Genomic DNA, 23,781 nt, shown 5'->3' with positions numbered 1-23,781 from the left:
ATTATTTTTTGCTAACACTTTTTGTTCAATAACCATAGATTACATTACGCAAATAGGCCTAGATATATAAGATTAGCTGATTTATCGGGTGCTCCCTGGCTACCAAAACTTGGTATTAACCGATTCGTGTTACTCGTTTTTCTGCATCGTTTTCATAATCGTTTTTGAATGTGTGTGTGTATAGCACCTTTGTATCACTTTGCACTTAGTTCTAATTATTTTATAAAAGACTGTCTTCCAAAGACAAAGACGTAAAACTGACCACTAAAATAATATGCTAATATATATATATATATATATATATATATATATATATATGCAATATTTATAGTATTTAAATATGTACATACTTTTTTTTTAGCATATTCGAATATATATAATCTAGTGACATAAAATTAGAACCGCACTCGGTTTAAAATTTCATTAAAATTGTTTTAACGCCCAGCAAATTCTTGACGCTCTCGTTGTATCTGATAAGCATAACCTTTGAGGAGCTAAACATATTCAACTTCTCACCGGCACACAACAGCTGCAGGCACGTCGCCTGCTCCAGAAAATCATCAATTTTGAACTCTCTCAGTAATTGCTTATGTGTGGTTGCCAGCGTATTGCCATTTGGACAGATCTGTAAAATACAGTGAAACAATATGAATAAAAATACATGCATTTATTGGGTGTAGTCAGTGTAGTTACGCTGCGTACCTTATTAAGCAGCGTGTCTTTCGACTTGACCTTAAGTAAATTGCACAAATCATTTAAGAGTACCCATTTATCACTGCCCTCATCTTTGAGCAAGTACAGTGGTGGTAGGGGCACATCGGCCTCTTCAAATTTAAAAATATCACTATTCAATTCATCCGATAACGTCTCTCCTACATCACTATCATCATTTTCAATATGATCATCATCATTCATCTCGTTATTTTCTATATTCATATTCTCGTCATCATCCTGGGGTTCCTGTTTAACCTCATTTTTTCCGTTCACAACACCCGTTACATTTTGCTCAACATTAATATCATTGTTTTTGTTGTTATTGGTATCCTCCAATCCCGCTCCAGGCTCTATTTTGAACATTATTGTTGCTGTTGTTGTTGTTGTTGTTGCAGTCTTTCCACATATCTCCCCATTTTGATTAATTATTTCTTTGCTATCCGCCTTTGTCTGTAATAATCCGTTGGAATTATTTGTGTTGTGTCTGCTATTGCTGTTGGTTTTGTGCTTTGCTGGATGATTCTCGTTGTCGCCTTGGTTGCGTTTTTGCCTCCTCCTTTCTCTAAGTTGAGCTCTGCTCATATCACATGCTGTCTTCGGTACACTATCGAATATATCAAAACCGTATTCCTTTTCATCTGTGAACGAAAGAAACATTTTTTCTTGTATCGATATACAAATGTATATATACGTTGTATTGTAATGGTGTATTTACTAAATAACTCCCATGGTCCCAGAAATCGCATCGGTTTTATATCTGCGGCCGCACTTTGTGCATCGCTGAGATGCGAACGCAGAATGCTGCACATCAATTTGCTTGAAGCTAACATGAGTGGTGTTTGGCCTGTGAATGAAAAATATGTATTATTCAAATTGTTCAGTCAGTTAATAGAGGGGCGCGACTTATACCACACAATACGACATACGACAACAATCGTAGCCACAAAAAGAAGATTGCTCTAAAGAACCTTTATTTACTGTATATTCTAACTTTCTTTAGCTGTTTGAATGAAAACGACTCATCAGGATAGTTTGGAAGCTGAGAGACTAGCTTGCATATATGCAGACAGACAATAAGAGCAGATATTATGTATACCCGGGCACGGAGTTGACAAGTATAGACAGGCGAATTATAAATGAAATATGAGAAAATGACAGCGAACAACGCAAACAGAAATCATAAGATGCATTTGAGATTCTGCTTATGATTTGTAATCTTGTTTGCTTGCTTACCTGAGTATGTTGCCAGCAATGGGTCAGCGCCATATGACAATAGGAGACGTACCACCTCCTCATGATCATTTTCTATGGCACCGTGCAATGGTCGAATGCCGGATTGAGCGGCCTCCGAGTGATTGGCACCGAATTGCAAGAGAATCCGTGCAATCTCCAGCCAGCCCTGGGTGCAAGCCTCGTGCAGCGGCGTATAGCCGGCGTTGTCCTTTTGATCCGGATTCATGCCCATGCGATCCAGACAGTAAACAACCACATCGATGAGTCCCTGACGCGCCGCTTTATGCATTGTGCTCTGACCCACACCCTTGTTGAGTACCCATTTCTGTATTTCGCGGCACACGTCCATCTCCGTTTTAATCTTGATCGGCAAGTGGGACGTACTGCCCGCTATGGTGCTGTCTGTATCATCCAAGCGTTCATCTGCAGCAGCATCTGCTGCCGTCGCCGATGTCCAGGCAACCCCTGTCGTCAACAAGGGCGTCACTTGCTCGCCGGCTGTCTTGGCAGCGAGGGTGGTACTGATTGTTGTGCTATTGGCGCTGCTGCTCTGGTGATGCTGCTGGGTAGATTTCTTCTTTTTGCGTATATAATCAAAGCCGGAGCTGCCCTTGCGACGCAAGTACTTTCGTTTGTGGGCACAATGTACTGTGCTCGTTGTTGTTGTGGTGGGTGAATCTGTTTTTCCAGTGTGGTGATTTGTCTTATCGTTGGTGATGCTGTGCCTGGCCAACTTGTTGTTGTTGGCACTGACAATGCGATTCATTTGCTCTAGAAAGTCTTCGTAATGTTGATAGCTCAATGCAGAGTACTCCTCACCGCCCGCCTGATCCTGTGCACACTCCGGTGGCGCCGATGCTGGACGTGGATCCGTGCCAACAAAGATTTCGCGGATGACTTCGCGCCGTTGCTGCAACTTGGACTCGGTGCGCGTCTTGCTCTGCAGCACTTTCGTGTCGAATATGCTAAAGTGCCGCTTGCCCATTGTGTCCTCCAAGCTGGGATCCGCCGCCTCCTGCGAATGCGCCTCGTATAACGAATTCGAGGCGGAGGTCTGTGAGGTTTCGCTGTAGTTGTGCAGGCTAGCGGAGCAATTTGATGGATGTGATGATGCGTTGTTCTTGTTTCCCTGATGGCTGCTGCTGCTGTTGTTGCTGGTGACACGCAGATGAAGTACGTCGATGATTGATTTGGGCATTGCCTTTTCCTGCTGCTGCTTTTGTTGTTGATGCTGCTTTTGCTGCTGCTTGGTTCGCGGCTTGCGACCACAGATCGGCTTAAAGCAGGCCAACTCCTGGCGGAAGTCACGGCCACGCTCCAAATCCGGCAAAGAGGCAGCCATCTGCGGCAACTTGTTCAGCTTGTTCATGGAGATCAAACGTTGCGGTATCTTCAGCGCCACCTTATAACGGTACTCTTCCAGAATTAGTTGCTGCTGCGGCGATGTATTTGTCTTGTTGCCTTTGTTGGTGCTGCTGTTCGGCGTGCTGGACGCGCCGCCTGGTTTGTTTTGAATCTTACGTCCATTTAGCTGGGTCAGATCGACGACTGAAGCACGCTTGTTGCGCAACCGGGTGCTCATCATCAGCTCCTTCTTGCCACCACCATCGGGCACCATTTTCCGCACATATTTCCGCTTGATCTTGGTCGTTGAGTTCCGAATGATTTTCTCGTTGCGAAGCACTTTGCTATTGGCCAGCTGGAGCTCAAGTTCCTTTTTCCGCTTCGATCGTGTCATGGTGTTCAGTGCAATCCGATTCTTTAATTGAGCATTCGCACGCAAGTTTGAGGCGTTTGCCTTGCGCTTGATACCCACTTGATCCGCTTTTTTGCCCTCTTTCGCTAGCATTGCAGCGGCGCCCGCATCCTGCCTCCGCTCGTCGTCATCTTCATCGTCATCGTCATCATCGTCTTCCTCCTGCTGGTGCTGCTTCTCCTTAACATCGCTGTTGCAGCTGCTCGAGTTACTCTTATCCTCCTGGTCATCTTCCCCTTCCAATTTCTGTTCCACCTTTTCGCATCTTGCATTTACGCTCTTCTTTTTAGCTTTGCACTTCCCGCCCGCATATTGCACTATGTTTTCAGTAGCTATGGCTATTCTCGTTTTCATTAGACTTATCGTATTGTTCTTTGCCTCGCTAGAGCTATTGCTAACACCATCCTGCTCCTGTTCCTCGTCGCTGCCCTGCTGTTCCCGGTGCTTCAATTGCTTCTTGTCCTCGGCACGGCGCACCTTGCCCTTGCGCATCATAAGCGGCTTCTTTTGCCTGGCCGTCTTCCGCTTGTGCAGCTCCGTCGTATCGCTCTCGGAGCTGCTGCTCTGGCCCGCCGCTGGTGCCAATCGTGCTGCTATCCGCTGCTCCTGCACAATTCGCTTCTTTTCGCGATCTGTCTTGCTCAGTTTCTTCTGAGCGCCGATGGTTGTGTTTGTCACCTGTGTGGTTGTAGTTGCCGCCGACTCGACATCCACCAGTGCCGGCTGTCGCTTAAGGATGCGCGCCACAGGCAGATCATCCTCACTAAGTTCCAGTTTGATACTGCTTGAGGGCAGAGGCAGAGGCAGTGGAGACAGAGGCAAAGACTGAGACAGAGCAGGTGTTAAGCTTTCGTTCGCAGATGCAGGTGCTACCTTGACGGGCATCACTTTGCTGAGCAGCTGCTCCACCAGATTGTTGCAGGTACTGCCCCAATCCAATAGACTGTTGCTATTAAAACTTGATGGCTTCACATCCAGCTCTAGATCCAGATCGAGCTCCGGCGTGGCCATTGGTTCCGTTTTGATTTGTATGTGATTGATCATCAAATGACTGGGAGGATGTAAAGTAGGTGGCAGAACTGGAACGCTCGTTGTGGATTCACTTGCACCTGATACGGGTGCTGCAGCAGCTGTTGTTGTCGTGAAAATAGTAGGAGCCAGCACTGGTGGCGTAAATGTGAATCCCTTGAGCTCGGCCTTTGTGCGAATCCGTGGCTCCGGCTTCGGCCGCACAACCGGCTCCTGGCTGGGCTGTGGACCAACAATGATGCGGCCTTGACTCGAACCCGTTGCCGGCAGCTCAAGTCGCTTGGCTGCCAGTGCCTGCTCATTGATGGCAATAACCGGCACTGAGGCAACCATGGCCCCCTTTGGCTGAGGTGATTCCAGACGCGTCTGTTTCGCTGCGGCCGCAGCTGCCTCTGCAGCAGCCGTTGCCTGATTGTACTCTTGGAGATGCCGTTTCCGTCCCAAATAGTTGGGATTGCTGCTGTTGTGGACACTAGTCCCAGCGCTCGGCACATGACTGTTGTTGCTCGTCGTCGTCGTTGTTGTGCCAGCAGTGAGTGGACTAGGCGAGGTCTCGATGTTACTGATTGTCGTCTCGGGCGGCAGTTGCGGTCGCTTGGCATACGGATTCGTTTCTACTACGCTGGGTCGCAACTGTTGCGCCGCCTTAATCAGCATGGGCGTGGCATCGGCTGGTGCAGCAACGGCAGCCGCGGCAACACTAGCAGGCGCCTGGCGTATGACAGCCGTTGCGGCTGCTGTACTTGATGCAGCTCTGCTGCTGGTGCTGCGCGCGAAATTTGGCGTTATATCAAATCGCGGCAGACCCAGACCAAGACCCTGACCTCCACCCGTTACAGTGACGGGCTGGGGCGAGGCAGTGGGTTTGGACTCCGGCATGATGCCCTGATATTTATAATCGGTCGAGTCGGCTGTTTGCTTGACTGTGCGCATGGACAGATCAAGCGGAGAGTAGGTGGCAGGCGGAACGGGTGGTGGCAAGGGTCGTTGCATCTGTTGTTGGATAACTGGTGCTGGCATAGTAGGAACTGCTATGTTTATTGCACTTGGCGATTGCCGGCTAGTGGTGGGTATTAATGCTAAATGAATGTCGGGCGTCTCCATATTGAGGGTCTTCTTGATGATCTGTAGATTGCGCTCTTCCTCGCTGGTCGTATTCCTCTTCAACATGTCATTGATTAGCGCTCGATAATTGGGCTTGGCTGTTGAGGAATTGGTTTTCCTCGGCACAGCCGTCAACGCCGGTTTGGAAGCCACTGGCGCTGGCTGGTGACAACAGATGTCCGGTCCGTGTGGATACACCTGCAACATTGAATAATTCGAGGTGGACGCTGTGCCGCTGCACGCCGGTGGCGGTGTATGAGTATACAGCTGCTGTGCAGCGGGCGTGGGAGAAGCCACCTGAGCAGCTGCTGGGGATGGCGTGCCATGGTGATAATATGAGGCATGGCTCGAAGTGGAGCTGGAGGAACTGCGATGCTGAAAGGCAGCACCAGATGGAAGTATTTGTGGTGCGGTTGGCGTCGGTGCAGCATGCTGCTGCAACAGTTTGCCATACTTGGTAGGAAAGATTAGTGGTGCAGCGGGCGACGAGCCTCGTGAGCTGATTGCGGACGCTGACTGCTCCTTCTCCGGTGGTGCTGCTGTGGGCGGATTGTACGGATTATGATAGAGCGAGGAACGTGCCAAAGCCGGTGTCTCCGACTCCAATTTGACATATGCGTTGCTGCTGCTGCTGCCACCAACACCTGGTGCTTTTGCTTTGCCATAAAAGCTGACTGTGGGCCGTGAATAATTGGCGCCACTGCGTCTATAATCCAAACTAGGCGATGGACCCGTTTCTCGCACATATTTCTCAATGGCATTGTGCATCGTGTTCTGAAAGTTTGAGGGCATGTACAAGCTCTGATGTTGTTGCTGTTGTTGTTGTTGGGTGTGCTGCATATGGTGACTGATAGCTGAGGGCGTGACAGGCGCTGCAGCGCTATGCTGTTCCGTTGGCGGATCATAATGCTGCGGACACTTGCGCGCATAATTGGGACTGGGCTGCTGATCACTGGTGCCAAGCAGCACATTTGTGGGATTCACCACATGCTCCAACTGATCGTAACGAGAGGAGCGTGCAGTCAACTGTTGCTGCTGCTGCTGCGAGGAGGTGGAGGAGGCACTGCCAACTGCGGGCGCATAGCTCAATACCTTGGCCCCTTGGCCCGGCACTGCACTTGAGTATTTGATGTTGTTGTCCTCATAATAGCGGTGATTGCTCCCGTTCCCGCTGCTGCTGCTGATTGCACTTCGATGTGTTGGCGTCTGTGACTTGCTGCTGTACCCATATCGCGACTGCTGGTCCTGCTGGTGCACCAGATGCGATGGCTGCTGCTGTTCCTCTTGGGGCGGCGGCCAGTGGGGTGCGGCGTTGTACATGGCGCTACTGTGATGACGTGCCATGGGCGCGGGTGCAGGAGCTGGCGCAGCTCCAGTTGGTGATGTTTCCTGCTCCGTCTTATACTGCCAACAGAGATGAGATGACGGCGGCTCTGTTGATCTCTCACCCACACCCAATTCGCGATTGGAGGTGTAGTATTGTAAATGCGGATCGCCACCCAATGCAGCGGCAGCAGCAGCACCTATGGGTGGCATTACAGATGCTGCTGCACCACCACCGCCACCACCAGCAACACAGCGAGCGTTCATCACATAAGTGGCGGCACGGGATCGCTCCGCATCCGTTCGCTGTGAATTGTGGTAACCAATTGAAGAACTGCTGAAGGTAGAGCTATTGACAATCGCTTGATGTTGGTGGGGAAGCGGTTGAAGGTGGTGTTGTTGCTGTTGTTGTGGTGGTGGCGGTGGTAGTGGTGGGGGAGCAGTTGCTGTTGCTGCCGATTGTTGCTGATGCTGATGGTGTTGTATGTGGTTGCTATGCACTGTATGTTGTGGATGCGAATGCACAACCTGATGTTGGTGTTGATGCTGATGTTGTAGTGGGATATGGGATTGATGATGATGCGTTTGATATTCATAATGTCGATTGGGTTCCATTGTGGCTGAAATTAAAAGAAGCAAGATACAAATTTTTACTATGAGTCGTAAGACAAATAAATTTGGATATTATAAGATGAGACAAATTGAATTGGAGTATTCAACATGAGAGTTCACTTCTCAAATCAAATCTCAAATACATTTAACCAAAATTTCATTGAATATATTCTTTAAAATTTACAAACTTCCGTTTAAAAAGAATAAAATTTAAGATATTTTTAAAAACTTCTACAATTGTCTTATCAATCCGACATAAATCTCTATCGATTTCAAATATTCGATTTAATCAAAACATAGTTAATCGATTATTTAATCGAACAGTAAAAATACTTCATAAATTCATTTCTCCAGTTTTTTTTAAGCGCGACACGTGTTCGTATTTGTATAGATAAATTTCGAAGCAATCCAATATTTATGTTATATGAATCACAGATTCCCCACTGGGGGGCGTGTTTGGGCTCATGCTTGTCGTTTAATAGTTTGCCAACAGGTGTGCAAGTGAAAACTTACCCCACTAGATTCACAACAACCAAAATCTCACGTGTTGTTGATAACACTCGAAAAAAAGTATACAAAAATCAAGTAAAATTGCTCTCGTCAACAGAGCTCGACTAGAAAATACCCTAAGCTCAAGAGTTTCATTTATTCATATATTGATTTAAACACACACTCAAATATAAAGCGGTGAATAAAAAAAGTCGAAGACATGCCATGTTTTTATCCCCATCAGCCTACGACAAAAGCGTGCCTACAACATCTTATACATATACATATACATATGTATGTATAAATAAATATATATATATACGCATGGGGGCACTGCGACGCTTCACATATACGAGTATGTACATCAGTATGTAGACAGAAAATGCTTGCGCCTGCTGATAGTAATTTGTTGGGTGTTTCTTATCCGATATTGATGAAATAATTTACGGTTGACCAATAATATGCCAAGTAATATTTAAGACATTAAAATGGTGGCATTTATTGCTATTTGAAATGGATTTGTATCGATATTTGAGTTTGAAAATTAAATAAGCTAAATGAACATGCATTACAAATTTGGGAAACAATATTATATTTGTATTTCTGTTGAAAATCCCAATACACCAAAGTTGAGCCGTTGTGTTATAAAAGAATTACATTTTCAGTAATACAATTTGATACATCTATTCTTATCCAATATACACAAGGTACTCAGAGATACTATCAGCACAAACGCAAATCTAACCACATCCACATAAATGTTGTCAAACATGAATGCGTATCGTTTGTACGATATCTATTCACATTCTAAATTCAATAACGTTTTACCTTCAAAATAAGAAATTAAATTAGCAAATTACAGTTTTTATAATGAGCCATTTGTATATTGTAGATTTTTCAACAGACGACTTGTACAAATAAACAAACAAATGACAATCAAACAACAAATAAAATAATAATACAAAGAATTACCCAAATTCATTGGCCCCAAAAACTCAGAAGCGCAACAGGCGAAGAACAGTTGTGGGCTGGCTGGCTGGCTGTCGATTGTAGAGGTCAAGGCTTGATATTTTTGTGTACACATTTTTGCTTAGGAGTGTGCGCGCTTATGTGTATATATATATGTGTGTGAGTTGTGTGTTTGATTACCGCCAGCAAAAGTGTAAATAAATTGTGACGCACTCTTATTTTGTTATTGCAAATAATATGCATGTATTTGTATGTACGGAGCATATGTACATGTATATGCATATGCATTTGCACAATGTGTGAACGAAATGAAACGAAACGGAACAAAACCAACTCAATATTATTAACCGACGTAAAGAGCACAACGAACTTTTGTGAAATCATAAAACAAAAACAACGGAATAAATTTGTTATCATTTTAACACTCTAACTAAAACTAAAGAATGAGAATAAAGAATGCATTCAGCTGAGAGTCCAACTGATACAAATTTAAGTATTGTTGCAATTGCAATTTCAACTGGTTGTTAAATCAAATGTGTATTTGATAATTCGATTTTCATTTATTTGATAATCCCATTCCCGTTTGTCCTATTTTGATTCATTTCTGCCAAAATGTTAGGAAACTAATACATTAAATCACTTACAACTGTCATCTGTCAAAATTGGAGTATTAAGTAACTCAAAAGCCCTAATTGATATTTGGTCTACAGAGTGGTAAAAACGTGGACTGCAAATGCAATGTACATAACGATGTTAGGAGTTTACTTTTGATATATGACTATAAATTAGCTATGTGAAGGGTAAATTTTAAGAGGCAAACAAATAGATTTGCAATTGAATTAAGCACGTTCAAATTCAATAGCTATTGAATAAAGTATTTACAAATTCAATATGTACTAATTGCCAGATGATGGCCAAACAATTATGTACCTAATTAAGAAATACAATCATCTTTTCGATACAAAATAAAATTCTAAAGTGTTACCGCATTAAATTTAATAAGCTATTTATCACTTCCTAAGTAAGAACACCTTATACATGTTAAGCACAAATTTATAAATAAGCTAACAGCAAAGAGTGCCCATCAGTTGTAGAAAGCTCACACTAAGAACAACTAAAGCGACATATGAATACTCTCTCTAAGCGTGAGATCTGGACTAGAAAGTAATCTGAAATTTACGATTTCTTTAACAACTTTAGTTGTTAACCGATCCTGATACTATTCGTACAGTTTATCAATGTTATGCCAAGGTTTTTTTTTGTATAATCAGTATTAAAGAATTGGAGGAATTTATCACTCTAATTTCGCCACATTTATAAAGATGAGCAGACAAATAGCTCCGATGAAATAGCTCAGCCGTACTGTCATCAAATTTTGTTCCTCATTTACGCACAGCTTTGAAGTTTATCAAAAGTGTACCAACGTGGAAACAGTGTATCACTTTTTGTACAATTGTACCACACGTGGCAACAGATATAACAATAGCCACATCTCTATCGTCTCCAAAAATTATTATATCCTCTGAAAAGTGTTTAAAGTGAAATTTTTATTTGATTTTTAACTTAATATTCTTGAATTTAACATTATATTTCGTTCTATTAGCTTAAGAGATATTGTAACTTGATAAAAATATCTTCATATTAAATCAATTATTGAAATTTTGTTTGTTATGATTTTAATATATCATAATTTTTCTACAGTATTATTATATTCGATATGTACAGTAATTCTTATTAATAAGGTTTTTTTTAATAGGTGTTGTACGTGAAAGACTATGACAAATCAAATACAAGCTACAAAAACAACGACCAGATCGAGACAATTTAAGATAACAATGTCAACGACTGTGTTGACGTTGACGCCCTCCTTCCCCACCCCCTTTGGAAACGACAACGACGGAGCATAAGCGCAGGTTTTGATTTTGTACAATGAGCTAGAATGGGAGCAGAAGAGAGTCAATAAAGGCTATAAAGAGAGAAGAAAAAAAGTAACAAACAAAATTTTCATTTGGCTTCTGTGCTCGTGTTGTTGTTTATTTCATTTATATTTCTTCGCATTATATTACTGACATTAGTCTAGTCAAGCTTCTCTGACTTTTGCTTCATTTTGTCATAAAATAATATAATATCCCAAATTGTGATGTAAAAATTTTTACACAAAACAAGTGGAGAAGGATCGCACGTAATAAATAAAACGTAAACAAATCTAAATTAATTTTACATTTTCTGTTCACTCATTGACCTATTTAGTTATATTATTATGGTGATAATTATCCGTTCTACTTTGAGCGACGCAAATCATGGAAAATTATGAAATTATTGCGCTCTATTAAATTAAAGAAACTTAATGATCTCGCAGAGGGGGAATGCTGTACAAATTAATGGCTTAAATATTGTAGGCGTTAATACTGTTTTGACACACATTGATCGACAATTTGTATTGAATTGTGGATTTTATATTATAAGAACAATAAAAACGTCCCTTATAAGTTTACAACCAGTGCCATCCATAGAAATTTATACCATTTGCACTTGCATAATTATATAAACATAATGCATAACTATACATTTTGAATTGTATATTATTGCGGTTTAGGCTTTTAAAAAACTTGTATTACCAAATTTTGGCCTTGTCCAGGAAAATTATATTTTATGGATTATTTGATTTGCGTCTTTAGCTAGGTCTAGTGTACTTCAGTTTACTCACCATGAACACTTTTTTTTTACGCTTTCCATTAATGACCGCCGGTAAATCTTATCACATTCACCAATCCTCTTCATCATATAGACGCATATCTACAAGATGATTTGAACACTCAGTTGCACCTAAATTGTACAAAATGTAGGCTTATTGGCCAATTACACGATTGACAATTTTTAATTGCAAAGTATATTTAAAGTTAAATATCTTGGAGTTCTCTTTGATTCCAAACTCGGCTTTAATATTCATATGCCCAGAATTATTAATGACGCCATGTGTGTACTCGGCTTCATTAAGCGTTGATCGAAAGAATTTAGTGGCCCTTGCACATCTAAGCTTCTGTTCTGTATGTCTCCTTAGTCTCCTTAGTAGTGTAAATTCAGCATTTTTGGTCTGATTGGGCTTTTCAGTGTTTTCCTAATCCAATAAATGTTTGACCGCAATTAATTTTAATATCCGCATATTTATTATATCCTATATTTATTATTATTTTTTAATTTAAAATATTTGTATTGTATATCATTTTATTTGTAGTTTTAATTTATTGTAATGTAGTTTTAGAACATATTTAGAAAATTGTGGACTTATTTTAGACTACGTTAAATAAGCTATATAAAAAATGGTGGGAGACATGTTGATTTATCGATTATTAACTATCGATGTTTGAAATCTCAATGCATATGGGGTTTGAAAATACAATTAATAATATCAAGATTTTTAATTTGAATGCTAACTGCAGACTAACTATATAATAAACCAATATTAAGACCTTATAATAGATATGTAAGTAATTTGTTATACGTCCACTATAAATAAAATTAACATGCATATACAACATACATATGCGTGTATGTATATTTAAGTGGCAGGGTTTGTTGCCAACTCACGATATACCTAAACAGTTCTTCAGTTCTATTTTGTTTCGAAACAAACCGGTTGCTTAAAAGCTGCTTTAAGCTTTAACAAAGCAACAGCAAAGCTACAGAAACCGTTTAAGCGCACATTATAGTACACTACTTAGTTATGGGGATAAGAGTTGATGGGCGCATGTCTTGTTCTCTATCGTTACACTTGGCGCGACGTATTCGTCTAAAACAATTAGAATGCTTTTGTCAAGAGTGCCCGATTAAACAATATCTTTTGCCTCACCTGCGATCGCTCCTATCTATATGTGTACGTACAATGAAAATACAACACAGATTATGGAACAGAGATTAAATACTTTTTGCGTTTCTCTTCCGAACGAATTGGCCTCTTAATTAAGTTGATTAAGAGCTTCTGAATTCATTCGAAGTCGATGAAAAATCAGACGACCCTCAAAGTAAGTGTTTAGCACAGGACTTCTACCTTGTACGTATTGATAAATAAATAACCAGATTTGCTCACGATTTTTTTTGTATAAATATTGCTCAATAGCGTAGGGAAAATTTTGTAAGCCCCTTAATTTGCATACGTTTCTTATACAGATGTCAGAATCGGAAGTAGTTAATAGCGAAATAATTAGATGGGAGCAGGTATACTTCAGTTAGCAAGGGTATATTGTCTTCGGTATACCTAAACTAGCTTTTTTGTTTTGATCTTCTACTTTGATATCGAAGGTATCATAGTATATTGGTTTTGTGCAATGTCCGTCATGCTGTCTGTCCGTCGGTCAGTCTGTATGAACGCAACTTTTTTGACACCCTTAGAGATAGAGACTTGAAACTTGCAGCACATGCTGGTCTGTGTCCGCGTCAGACAAAGGGTACAAATTGGAGTGCTACGTCCACAAGGCTATAGTCATCAAATTTGGTTGGTATGTTGTTAGCGATGTCATTCAAAGCTCGGCCTGTGCCACGCCTACCTCCGCCGCATCCACGCCATCCGCTCCCGAAAATTTTAAATGGCTATATCTTCCGCAGTTTTTGAGTTTGAGCCGTTCAATTAGGTATTTATATTACTGGCGGACCTTTAAGAACGCCCATGCCTATATTTCGAAAAGTGTAAATCGATAAGTCCGCATATCTCCCACAAGTCTAAAGATAGAGTGGTCAAACTAAGCTAACTTGCTGGTAACATCCCCCAAGGATCGGCATGCCAATTTTCAGACCACGCTCACACCCGGCTCCCCCAGGAAGAGATAAGAAATTGGATGGCCACACCCACTTCGCCTCCCTAAACTGAATTGATAAGACACAATTTGAAAGCTAAAGTTACCATATATGGAAGTATACTGTATCAAAGTATTTCGCGGTCGGTTACGCCCGACTGCATCGTTCTCTCTTCTTTTTTTATGTTGTCGTTTTTTTTGTTAATGCATCGCCGATATATAGAGGAAATTTTGACATATCGATATTGCATTTTCGTTTTTCTCATCTTCGTATTTCTCTTCCGAGCGGCATTTTGCATGCATGCAAAACTTACTCATCAAAGCAGTGAAAGTTTATTACTTTAAACTGATTATTAAAGGTTTTGTTATTTTAAAACCAAATTAATTATATTTTTAAGCTTTTTTTTGGAAACCAGGACTTTTACAATATTATGGGTTATAAACATTTAATCCATTCTTTTAAAACAAATATCATCCATTTGCGTTTTTAGCTGTTTCACAAAGCGTAAACTTCTATTACCGATATGTGTTTCAGTTAAATTGAATTTTGAGAAGTTACAAATCAGTTTGTTGTCGTACATTTTGTAAGTCAAAATAACATTCATGCCTACGCTTGCTACATCGAGGCAGAAAAAAAGGGGTAGACAAAATATTTTTGATTCAACACAGGTGTAATAAAACTGGATAAATAAATTCATTAAAATCTGTCCCTTGCTGAAGTATTTTCTAAGTATAAATTTGTTGCTCTGCCAAATTGTACAGTTGTTAATTCCAGTTCACCAAAATTATTCAAATGCAATATGGAAAAGACAAAATTAATTGCAAATGCAGATCGGTTACCTCTTTATATGAACGTTGGAATATACGTTTGTCGTTGTGTTCTCAAAATGGATATGTTTGGCGCCTTCGCAAATGGATGCACCAAAAACCGTGCTGAATTTATATCATTTGTAGTGGTTGTATATTTATTAAAAAACACACAAATATAAAGCGCAGTCTGTTTTTAGAAGTCTTTTTCGCTCTATTTTAGTCAGACAGCTTAAGTAACAAGCATATTCGGTATATTATTTAATAATCGGAAGGATTTAACTAAAGCGCACCTGAACACAACAACAACAAATTGCAGTAAAAACATTGGAGACGTTTACACAGTTGAAAAGTGTTTGAAATTAATTTAAGTGGAAATTAAAATCACATTCGCGAAAAAAAATAAAGAAAAGCAAAAACGTACCTCCAATTTTTAAAATTCAAACAGAGCGCGCGCGCGCTTTGCGAAAGGAGCCCTTGAAAATGTGATGCTCAATTGTAAAGCCGAGTGGCCTGTTGGACGTTGCCTTTGTTTCCTTCTCCCTTCAATCCCTTCTTTCTTTAGCGTGTGTGCGTGCGATGTCAATGTTGAAACCAACGCGTCTTCCCACCTCCTCCTCCTTCTTTTTGTAGCTCTCTCTCTCGCTGAAGCTTTTCGAAAAGACTTTTACTGTTATTTCACGTTTTGTGCATGTATGGGAATATCTGTGTAGGGCCGTTGCTGGGGTCTTCTACAATTCTTGCTCTTGTAATTCCTTTTGGCATTGCTTTTCACTTTACTTTACTTTACTTTTATTTCATACACTTTTTTTACACAGACTATACACATGCAAACACAACACACACACACACGCTGATGATACACGTACAAATTTCTTGCGAAGCAACTTTTTAGTTGTTGCTGCTCTTCTTATTTTTTTTTTGTAGTTGTTGTTCCTTTCTACGTTAAAATACACATGTACACAACATGTAAGTATATATATATTATTTATATATGTATAATATTTGTATATGTATATATGAATGAAAACCAGTATTTGCCTTCTTTCACTTATTTCAAGAAATTGTTGAATAACGGTTTTGAAGCGATATTGCGTGCTTTTGTTGTTGTTGCTGGTTTTGTTTTACTAAATTTCACTTTGCTTTCTCGCGACGTTGTTGTTATTGTGTTCGTGCACATAGTTTTTGTTACTCTCTCGCACACACACACACACATTCACATGCACAGGTACATAACATATACGCAGTGTATGAAATACAGGGTGAATGCAGTTGTGTGTGTGTTTTAATATCTTTTTGTGAAATTGTTTGTCTGATAAACCTGTCCTGCAGCGTCGACTTCGACGCGCCGCTTTTGCAACTGCCTATTCCTCTTGCACATTTGCTTCATTTATGCAGATCGCTTGAGAATCATGCAAAAAATAACAATTATTAGACTAATTGTTTTTTTGTTTCTTGTTTTTCATTTTGCACAAATACAGTTTGCATTTCATATACATATACATGGCAATCAAGCAGCCAGCAACACATCATCTTCATTATATATAATATATTTATATATATATGTATATGCATAGTATAATTAACGACGGCGCAAATATTCCAAAAAGTATGTTTGTTGTTGTTGTTGTTTTAGGCAACGTTCATTGCCACTTACGCACACACACACAGACAAAGCAAACACACCAACACACACTCTGGAAACGCTTCTTCTTCTATTGAGAGACCGTTATGTTAGCGATGCCGACGTCAACGTCGACGCCGTCTAGGGGGGCAATGATTTCGTTTCGATTCGTTTCAAGGGAACTTCATTTCTATACTTTAAGCGCCCCCGCGTCTTGTAAGCGAAACAAAGACAATTTCACTTGTGTAGCCACCAAATGTGCGCAGCGACACACACACACACACATGGCGCATTGCGTTTGAATGTCAAAATTCAAATTTGTTTTAAGACATTTGATTTAAATCATTTGCACGCACATTCATAAACACACATGCATGTACACATACACACAACTAGGCTGACACAATTACAAAATTGTCGGTCGCTGAGTTTTCTACTTTTTTGATACTTCTTTTTTGTATTTACACACACACACACATAGAGACACACACATACAGATGCACACGTATATTTATTATAATACACTTCACTACACACAACGACGAATAGCGCGTTGTTTTTGTTGTTGGCCTACTTTGTGTGTGGGGAATTTTGTTGTTGTTGCTGTTGTTGTTGTTGCTCAGCTTCTCCTTTTGCAGCAAAGAAACGTAGCAGAGACTGAAACTGCGACGGCGACTGAGGCTGCCTCCTCTGCTACGTCGTTGTCGAAAAATTTCACACGCGCCGTTTTTTTATGTGTCTTTTTACGTAAAAAAAAACTTTTATGAAATTTCCATTGAACTTTAATTGCACTTGCACTTAGTTGTAATACTAGATTCTTATGTATTTGCGTTGCATTAGATTATGTGCATTTATTTATGATCGTTTTTGCTTTGTATACTATGTATATTTGATATTGTTATAAAAAGAAATCACTACTACTTAAAAATCGAGAGAGACTAAGGCAAACGAACGTATGAAAAATGAATGACTGAGAAAGTGACTACAAAAATACACGGGGCTGCCAACCGTTGCGTTTATTTCGTGCTGCCAGCACAAGCAAATACAATGAACTAAAAATTACCTAAATTATTAAAAATCGTCTGACCACCACACACGAATACGATATCAAATAAATATTTTATTTCAATTTCTAATTATTTTCGATTATTTCCATAATTGCCGGCACACTTTTTGTCTTGCTCAGTTTGACAAGCTAGTATTTAATATTACCTTAATTACCTTACCTTAATTTTGCTAGACTACCCACAATATTGTGAGGTATTTTGACGCTTACGGCGTACGGCCACACTCAACGCCGATATCATTGCGCCGCCTATAAAAGCAGTGAGCGTTGAGTCCTACGTGTTTTAGTTAACAAAATTTCCCGCAAAAGAGCGCTCAACGAAAAACGTACACAAGTGCATTCTCTCAAATTCTGGTAATCAAAAGATAATCAACAAATAAGGCAACAAAATGGCTGCGCGCGATGCCGCTTCAAACCAATTGCTTGATTATAAAAACTCTCAAAAGGTGAGTTGCCAAGGGTCATAATTGAATACTAAATTTATTCTAAAATTAAAAGCATTTAAATTTATTACAATGGAAAGGTTCCAATGTAATAAACAACAGCGCAATTTGCACCGGCAGAGACAAAGTTCAGTTAGATTTGCCTTTTGTTTTTGTTGTTCGTGCCAAGTGCTTAGTGCTCTCTCCTCTCTCTCCTCTCTCTCCTCTCTCTCCTCTCTCTCCTCTCTCTCTCGCTCTCTCTTTCACGCTCTCTCCTTCTCTGCCTTTCTCTTTCAAACGCGCCCCATACGCAACCTGCATGCGCAAGTTGGTTTGAGTTGCGTATCAGCAGCAAGCATACAATACATGTATTGCATACACATACATACATGTGTTGTATATACACACATGCTTGTAATGTTTTGTGTATATACATTGGTGATATCAGTAAATATCCCAAGCACTTTTATTCAATATGTTTGTATGTGTAAGTGAACTGGACAGGCTTCAAACATGCTCGAAGTGTGAGATTTGCAAGAAGCAATGTTTTCGTCCGTTTTTTTTGGAAGCAACTGCACTGAACTGAAAGTAATAATTATAAACGTTATCAGTTTTGAGATTTTTTTGAGCCTCTCAACTCACTCAGCGGATTGTATATTTGACACATCCGCATTTAATCTTATCGGTTGTGGTTCCGATAAGGACTATCATTAGATAAAACTGGATTATAGTTCAAATGTTGTACCTAATCCAAAGGTCTGCTTCAGATTAAATTTAGTCAGTACCTAAACAGATAAACATACACAGGTATCTATAGTATATATCCTACAGGTATATATTGTATATATCCTAGAATGAAATATTGAGTTCTTTTAGGTTGTAGCAATTCAATGAAAATTGTATTTCTGCTTGAATTGCCACACAAATTGCTCAGCTTTAAATTATTTATTAATTAACTTATGAAACAATAAGGTAAATTATGAAATCATTTATTAATTAGCGTATGGGACAATAAGCAGCATTGAAAAATAAAAGCAATTCACAGACGTGCTTGGGCGGCTTTTGGAGCGGGGCCTTCGTAGACGGAGACCGAAGAGCGTCAATTGTGTTTGTGGTAAAGACTGATATTTCTTTCTTGCTTCAGTGAAGTCAATGAACTTTGAAGTTGCATAAACTGGTTGCAGGCATTGGCGATCGACGTCGATTAAGGCATTGAACTCGCACGCGTTCGCCTTAAACTCGCCCAATGCAAAATATGTACAAAATATGTTCGCTTGTGGACCAAGTTGGACAGTTTCCTGCCTTCCATGCCTCATATCTGGTTAGTGGCACGATCCACATGATCGAAACAAGAAGAAGCAATTACTGACTTAAACGCACATTGTGCTGAAATGGTTATGCAATGCATTGCGACTAATTTGCACATATATCATCGATTTGCACACATACATGTATATGTGAGAATATGTTTCGAAATCGGAATGGAAGTGACCCACAAAAGTGTTCTGTGTGCTCGGTGTTCACTGTTCGTGTTGTTGCCCCGTTGCCTGACCTTCAATGGAAACTAGACGCTAACTAGAAACTGCATTCTGTCAGGGATTATTTGGCTGCCTTTGTTTTTTTATTTCCAACTGCAATTTTCTCACTTCTTTGTTTGTAGGAATGCTCGAAATGTTCTTATGCACTATGTATGCACATCCAAAACTTATTCAAAATGCAGCATTTCCTTTCTTGTACTCTGTACTACATACCACACAGAAATACCTTGGGGCAAATGTAAAAATTTCCACAGTTGAGTTTTTCAAATATTTTTAATTGTTTGAGTACAAGGTGGTTTGGTTTCCAAATTCAAATATTCATTAATAACCCAAGTTTTAAAATTCAATGTGTTGTTTTGTTATTCGCCAAAGTAACCAGTATTTTTGTGCCATGCTTCTTATAACGTTTGTCACAAATAACATTTTCAAATCTTCACATTAATCCTAGTTTCAAGGAGATCGTTGCTTACTTTTTGACATCAAGAAAGCAAAATACAAAAAAATTGTGTACTTATACTTGATGTGTTTATCAGTTACCGACACATTTATAAGCTTCATTAACTTGTTTCTCGAATCAGACATCTTGCAATTAAAACTTTCCGATGTTTTTGCATTTCTGTACTATTAAGCGATGGGTCTTATCAATGTGCCTTTTAGACACGCCTGGAACCCACTGTTTGCTTCCTATTATCTATCTATCTATGTAGTTGCGCCCTCTGAAGTGGCCCCCAACACATTCCCCACCACATTTTTGGCGCTGTTTCTGTGTGTCTCAAAGTGCAAACAATTGTGATTGCAAATCAGATGAATTGAAATTGAAAACTTTACGAAGCGCATTTCGTACAATAGAATTTTAATTTGTTTAACGTATGTTGTATATACAGTAGTATAAAGTGTATAAAGTGTTTAGTACATCCACTTAATTTTATTTATTTCTAAATATATATTTTCCACTTTGAAAAACAGTTGAAATTATTGATGTGTGATGAAATATCAGCCAATTAGACAATGTGTCATAATCTTATTAAACGTTAATTTACTTTTTTGTGACTTTTCATTGTTTCTCAAACCTGTATCTGTGCGAGATGCACTCAGTAAAGAGGCTTCAGGTGATTCAAAGGTTAGCTTTTCATATAGAATCATTTATAAGCTATTCAGGGAGCGGCAGCAGCTAAAACAAGGAATTCGAAAGTCACGACACGTCGTCGCGAGAGTTGGATAATAATTAGCAATCTTAACATTAAGATCTTTATATGGCATGCATTTACACGTATATATATGAACACTCACTTAGAATGTACATTTAGTATTCCATATTACACGCAAAACTGTCTGTGAATCGAGGCCCCCCATTAAGAATACATATAGCGATAAGCCCAGCCCTATCTTTGTGTTATTTATGTTTCCTGGTTTATCACAAAAAAACTAAGATAAGATATGAGAACTGATACTTTAAACTTGCTTTTTTAACAACATATATGAAAATATGTATGTATGCATATTAGCTTGTATCAGATTAGATTTATTATACTTTGAACTCATTGAAACCTTCTTAAACGTGTAACATTTGCTCACTTGCAGGAGAGTCCGGGTGTAATTACCACTGGCAGTGGTGCACCAATAGGCATTAAGGATGCCACCCAAACGGTGGGTCCACGCGGTCCGGCACTGCTGCAGGATGTCAACTTCCTGGACGAGATGGCGCACTTTGATCGCGAGCGCATTCCGGAGCGAGTGGTGCATGCCAAGGGTGGCGGTGCATTTGGCTACTTTGAGGTCACGCACGACATAAGCAAATATTGTGCGGCCAAGGTGTTCGAGAAGGTCAAGAAGCGCACTCCAGTCGCCATTCGCTTCTCCACGGTGGGTGGTGAGAGCGGCTCGGCGGATACGGCTCGCGATCCACGCGGATTTGCTATTAAATTCTATACGGATGATGGAGTGTGGGATCTGGTTGGCAACAACACACCGATTTTCTTTATTCGCGATCCCATTCTGTTCCCCAGTTTCATCCACACGCAGAAGCGCAATCCGCAAACGCATCTGAAGGATCCGGACATGTTTTGGGATTTCCTCACGCTGCGCCCCGAGTCCACGCATCAGGTGTCGTTCTTGTTCGGCGATCGTGGCACACCCGATGGTTTCTGCCACATGAACGGCTATGGGTCGCACACCTTCAAGCTGATCAACGCCAAGGGCGAGCCCATTTATGCCAAGTTCCACTTCAAGACCGATCAGGGCATCAAGAACTTGGACGTGAAGACCGCTGCCGATCTGGCATCGAGCGATCCCGATTATAGCATTCGCGATTTGTACAACCGCATCAAGAACTGCAAGTTCCCCAGCTGGACGTGCTACATTCAGGTGATGACCTTCGAGGAGGCCAAGAAGCACAAGTACAATCCGTTCGATGTGACCAAAGTGTGGTCTCACAAGGAATTCCCATTGATCCCTGTCGGCAAATTGGTGCTCGATCGCAATCCGACTAACTACTTTGCTGAGGTGGAGCAGATTGCGTTCAGTCCGGCGCATTTGGTGCCCGGAATTGAGCCATCTCCGGATAAGATGTTGCAGGGTCGCCTTTTCTCATATTCGGACACGCATCGTCATCGTTTGGGGCCCAACTATCTGCAAATTCCCGTTAACTGCCCCTATCGGGTCAAGGTCAACAATTTCCAACGCGATGGTTTCATGAACGTCACCGACAACCAGAATGGGGCGCCCAATTATTTCCCCAACTCGTTCAACGGTCCCCAGGAAGATCCACGCTCTCGCGCCCTTTCCACCAGTTGCCCGGTGAGCGGTGATGTCTATCGCTTCAGCAGTGGCGATACCGAGGATAACTACGGCCAGGTGACCGAATTCTGGGTGCACGTGCTCGACAATTGCGCCAGGAAGCGTCTCGTGCAGAACATTGCCGACAATCTGAGCAATGCCAGCCAGTTCTTACAGGAGCGTGCTGTGAAGAACTTCACTTTGGTGCATGCCGACTTTGGACGTATGCTGTCTGAAGCCCTCAACCTTATCAAATCAGCCAAGTTCTAGACAGATGTCAACCTATTGGATTTTGCCTAATTCTCGGCAACTTACTGCAATATATATCCAACTTTCCACTGAACACAGTGTCAGTTCTTTGGTTGCGGGCAATTTCTTGTTTACTGCGTGGTACTTCATTGAACCTCTTTCCCATGCGTGTGCCTTGTTTTAAAATGCTACATTTTAGCAATGAAGATCACTTAAATATGTAACGATTCGCAATAAATATTAATCGTTTGATATAAAACAAGTTCCAATGCTTTTATTAATTTAATGCCAGAAGGATGGCAGTGCTGCCCATATCTATCAGCTCAATGTCCAGATTAATAACAAACACTCCACGAAATTCGTTTTTTCCTTATAAAATTGAAAATACAATTTTTCAAATTATTTTTTGTTGCAGAAAATTCAGCTGTTTCAAAAACACGTCAAATAAAAAATAAATTAAATTTGTTTTAAATTAGTATTACCATAACATTTTTTATTAATATATTTTTTAAATGAGGTTGGACCATACCTTAACGACAGCCTTCGTAGCTGCTCAACTGTCTCAAACTGTCGATTGGCCACTTAAACTCGACGAACAGGTGTCCCCACATGTTCTCTGTGGGATTCAGGTCGGGTGATTTTGCTGGCCACTCTAAAAGCTTAAAGTCCTTATCCACCCGAAACCACCCACGACAGACCCGTGGCACATGTGTTGGAGCATAATCTGGCTGGCATAATGGCTGATGCGCCATAAAGTTCACCAAAACTTCGTCCCACTGATTTATATAACCCTTAGAGCTGAAAGGGCCTGCACTCTTAAAAATCAGGGTCCTGTTGTGATGACTGAATGCAGTCCACATCATGAGTGAATCACCGCCACAGCCAGTAATACATTAAACCGTTTGGACCATCGAAATTAAATTTTATCCCATCTGCAAATATAACATTTATCACTTCAGGGTCCAGGACATGTGTTCTCTTGCAACATTTAATCTGCCTGTGGTGTGCGTTCGTTAATACTGACTTTGACCACGTTTCCTTCCAAACCAATCGATTACAAGCTAATAAAAATTGTTAAACACGATTTTTCGATATTTGTACCTTGAATCAAATAGAATTGAATTAGATGCTGTAGCATTTTATCCAGCCCAGCCCGCAAGATTGCAAATTTTTGCTTGTGTAATAATAATGTGATCTATTGCTGATGCCGATCGACGTAATTTAATTGATATTTGCGTGTTGCTCAATCCAGTATCCTTGTGGGCGAGAATCGCAGCCTTT

The 23,781-nt window shown here is 40.6% G+C and overlaps 2 protein-coding genes across 2 annotated transcripts; one reads left to right on the top strand and one right to left on the bottom strand.

Annotated features, from left to right (window-relative positions):
- Nucleotides 1–348: 348 nt before the first annotated feature.
- Nucleotides 349–15,748, bottom strand: LOC6558026. Its single transcript, XM_001985631.2, has 5 exons — nt 15,251–15,748; nt 1,948–7,779; nt 1,430–1,558; nt 703–1,352; nt 349–625 (listed from the first exon to the last, which is right to left on the bottom strand). Exons 2-5 carry the CDS (start codon nt 7,772–7,774, stop codon nt 413–415), a joined length of 6,819 nt encoding a protein of 2,272 aa, XP_001985667.1. The 5' UTR covers nt 7,775–7,779; nt 15,251–15,748; the 3' UTR covers nt 349–412.
- A 1,969-nt stretch (nt 15,749–17,717) lies between these two features.
- LOC6558086 (catalase) lies at nt 17,718–22,762 on the top strand. The gene is made up of 2 exons (XM_001985630.2): nt 17,718–17,962; nt 21,058–22,762. Exons 1-2 carry the CDS (start codon nt 17,906–17,908, stop codon nt 22,519–22,521), a joined length of 1,521 nt encoding a protein of 506 aa, XP_001985666.1. The 5' UTR covers nt 17,718–17,905; the 3' UTR covers nt 22,522–22,762.
- The last annotated feature ends 1,019 nt before the right edge of the window (nt 22,763–23,781 follow it).

This window comes from Drosophila grimshawi, unplaced genomic scaffold (assembly GCF_018153295.1).
Source record: "Drosophila grimshawi isolate 15287-2541.00 unplaced genomic scaffold, ASM1815329v1 contig_78, whole genome shotgun sequence".
Taxonomy (NCBI): domain Eukaryota; kingdom Metazoa; phylum Arthropoda; class Insecta; order Diptera; family Drosophilidae; genus Drosophila; species Drosophila grimshawi.
The sequence above is the reverse complement of the archived record's forward strand: the minus strand, read 5'-3'. Positions and strand labels throughout refer to the sequence as shown.

What these genes read in the sequence shown, in the direction of transcription:
- LOC6558026 (XM_001985631.2), bottom strand. Translation starts at nt 7,774, where the DNA reads ATGGAACCCAATCGACATTATGAATATCAAACGCATCATCATCAATCC. An exon ending in GGGACCATGGGAGTTATTTA is followed by an intron (nt 1,353 to 1,429) that starts GTAAATACACCA and finishes TTTCGTTCACAG; the next exon opens with ATGAAAAGGAATACGGTTTT. An exon ending in AAGACACGCTGCTTAATAAG is followed by an intron (nt 626 to 702) that starts GTACGCAGCGTA and finishes TGTATTTTACAG; the next exon opens with ATCTGTCCAAATGGCAATAC.
- LOC6558086 (XM_001985630.2), top strand. Translation starts at nt 17,906, where the DNA reads ATGGCTGCGCGCGATGCCGCTTCAAACCAATTGCTTGATTATAAAAAC. An exon ending in ATTATAAAAACTCTCAAAAG is followed by an intron (nt 17,963 to 21,057) that starts GTGAGTTGCCAA and finishes GCTCACTTGCAG; the next exon opens with GAGAGTCCGGGTGTAATTAC.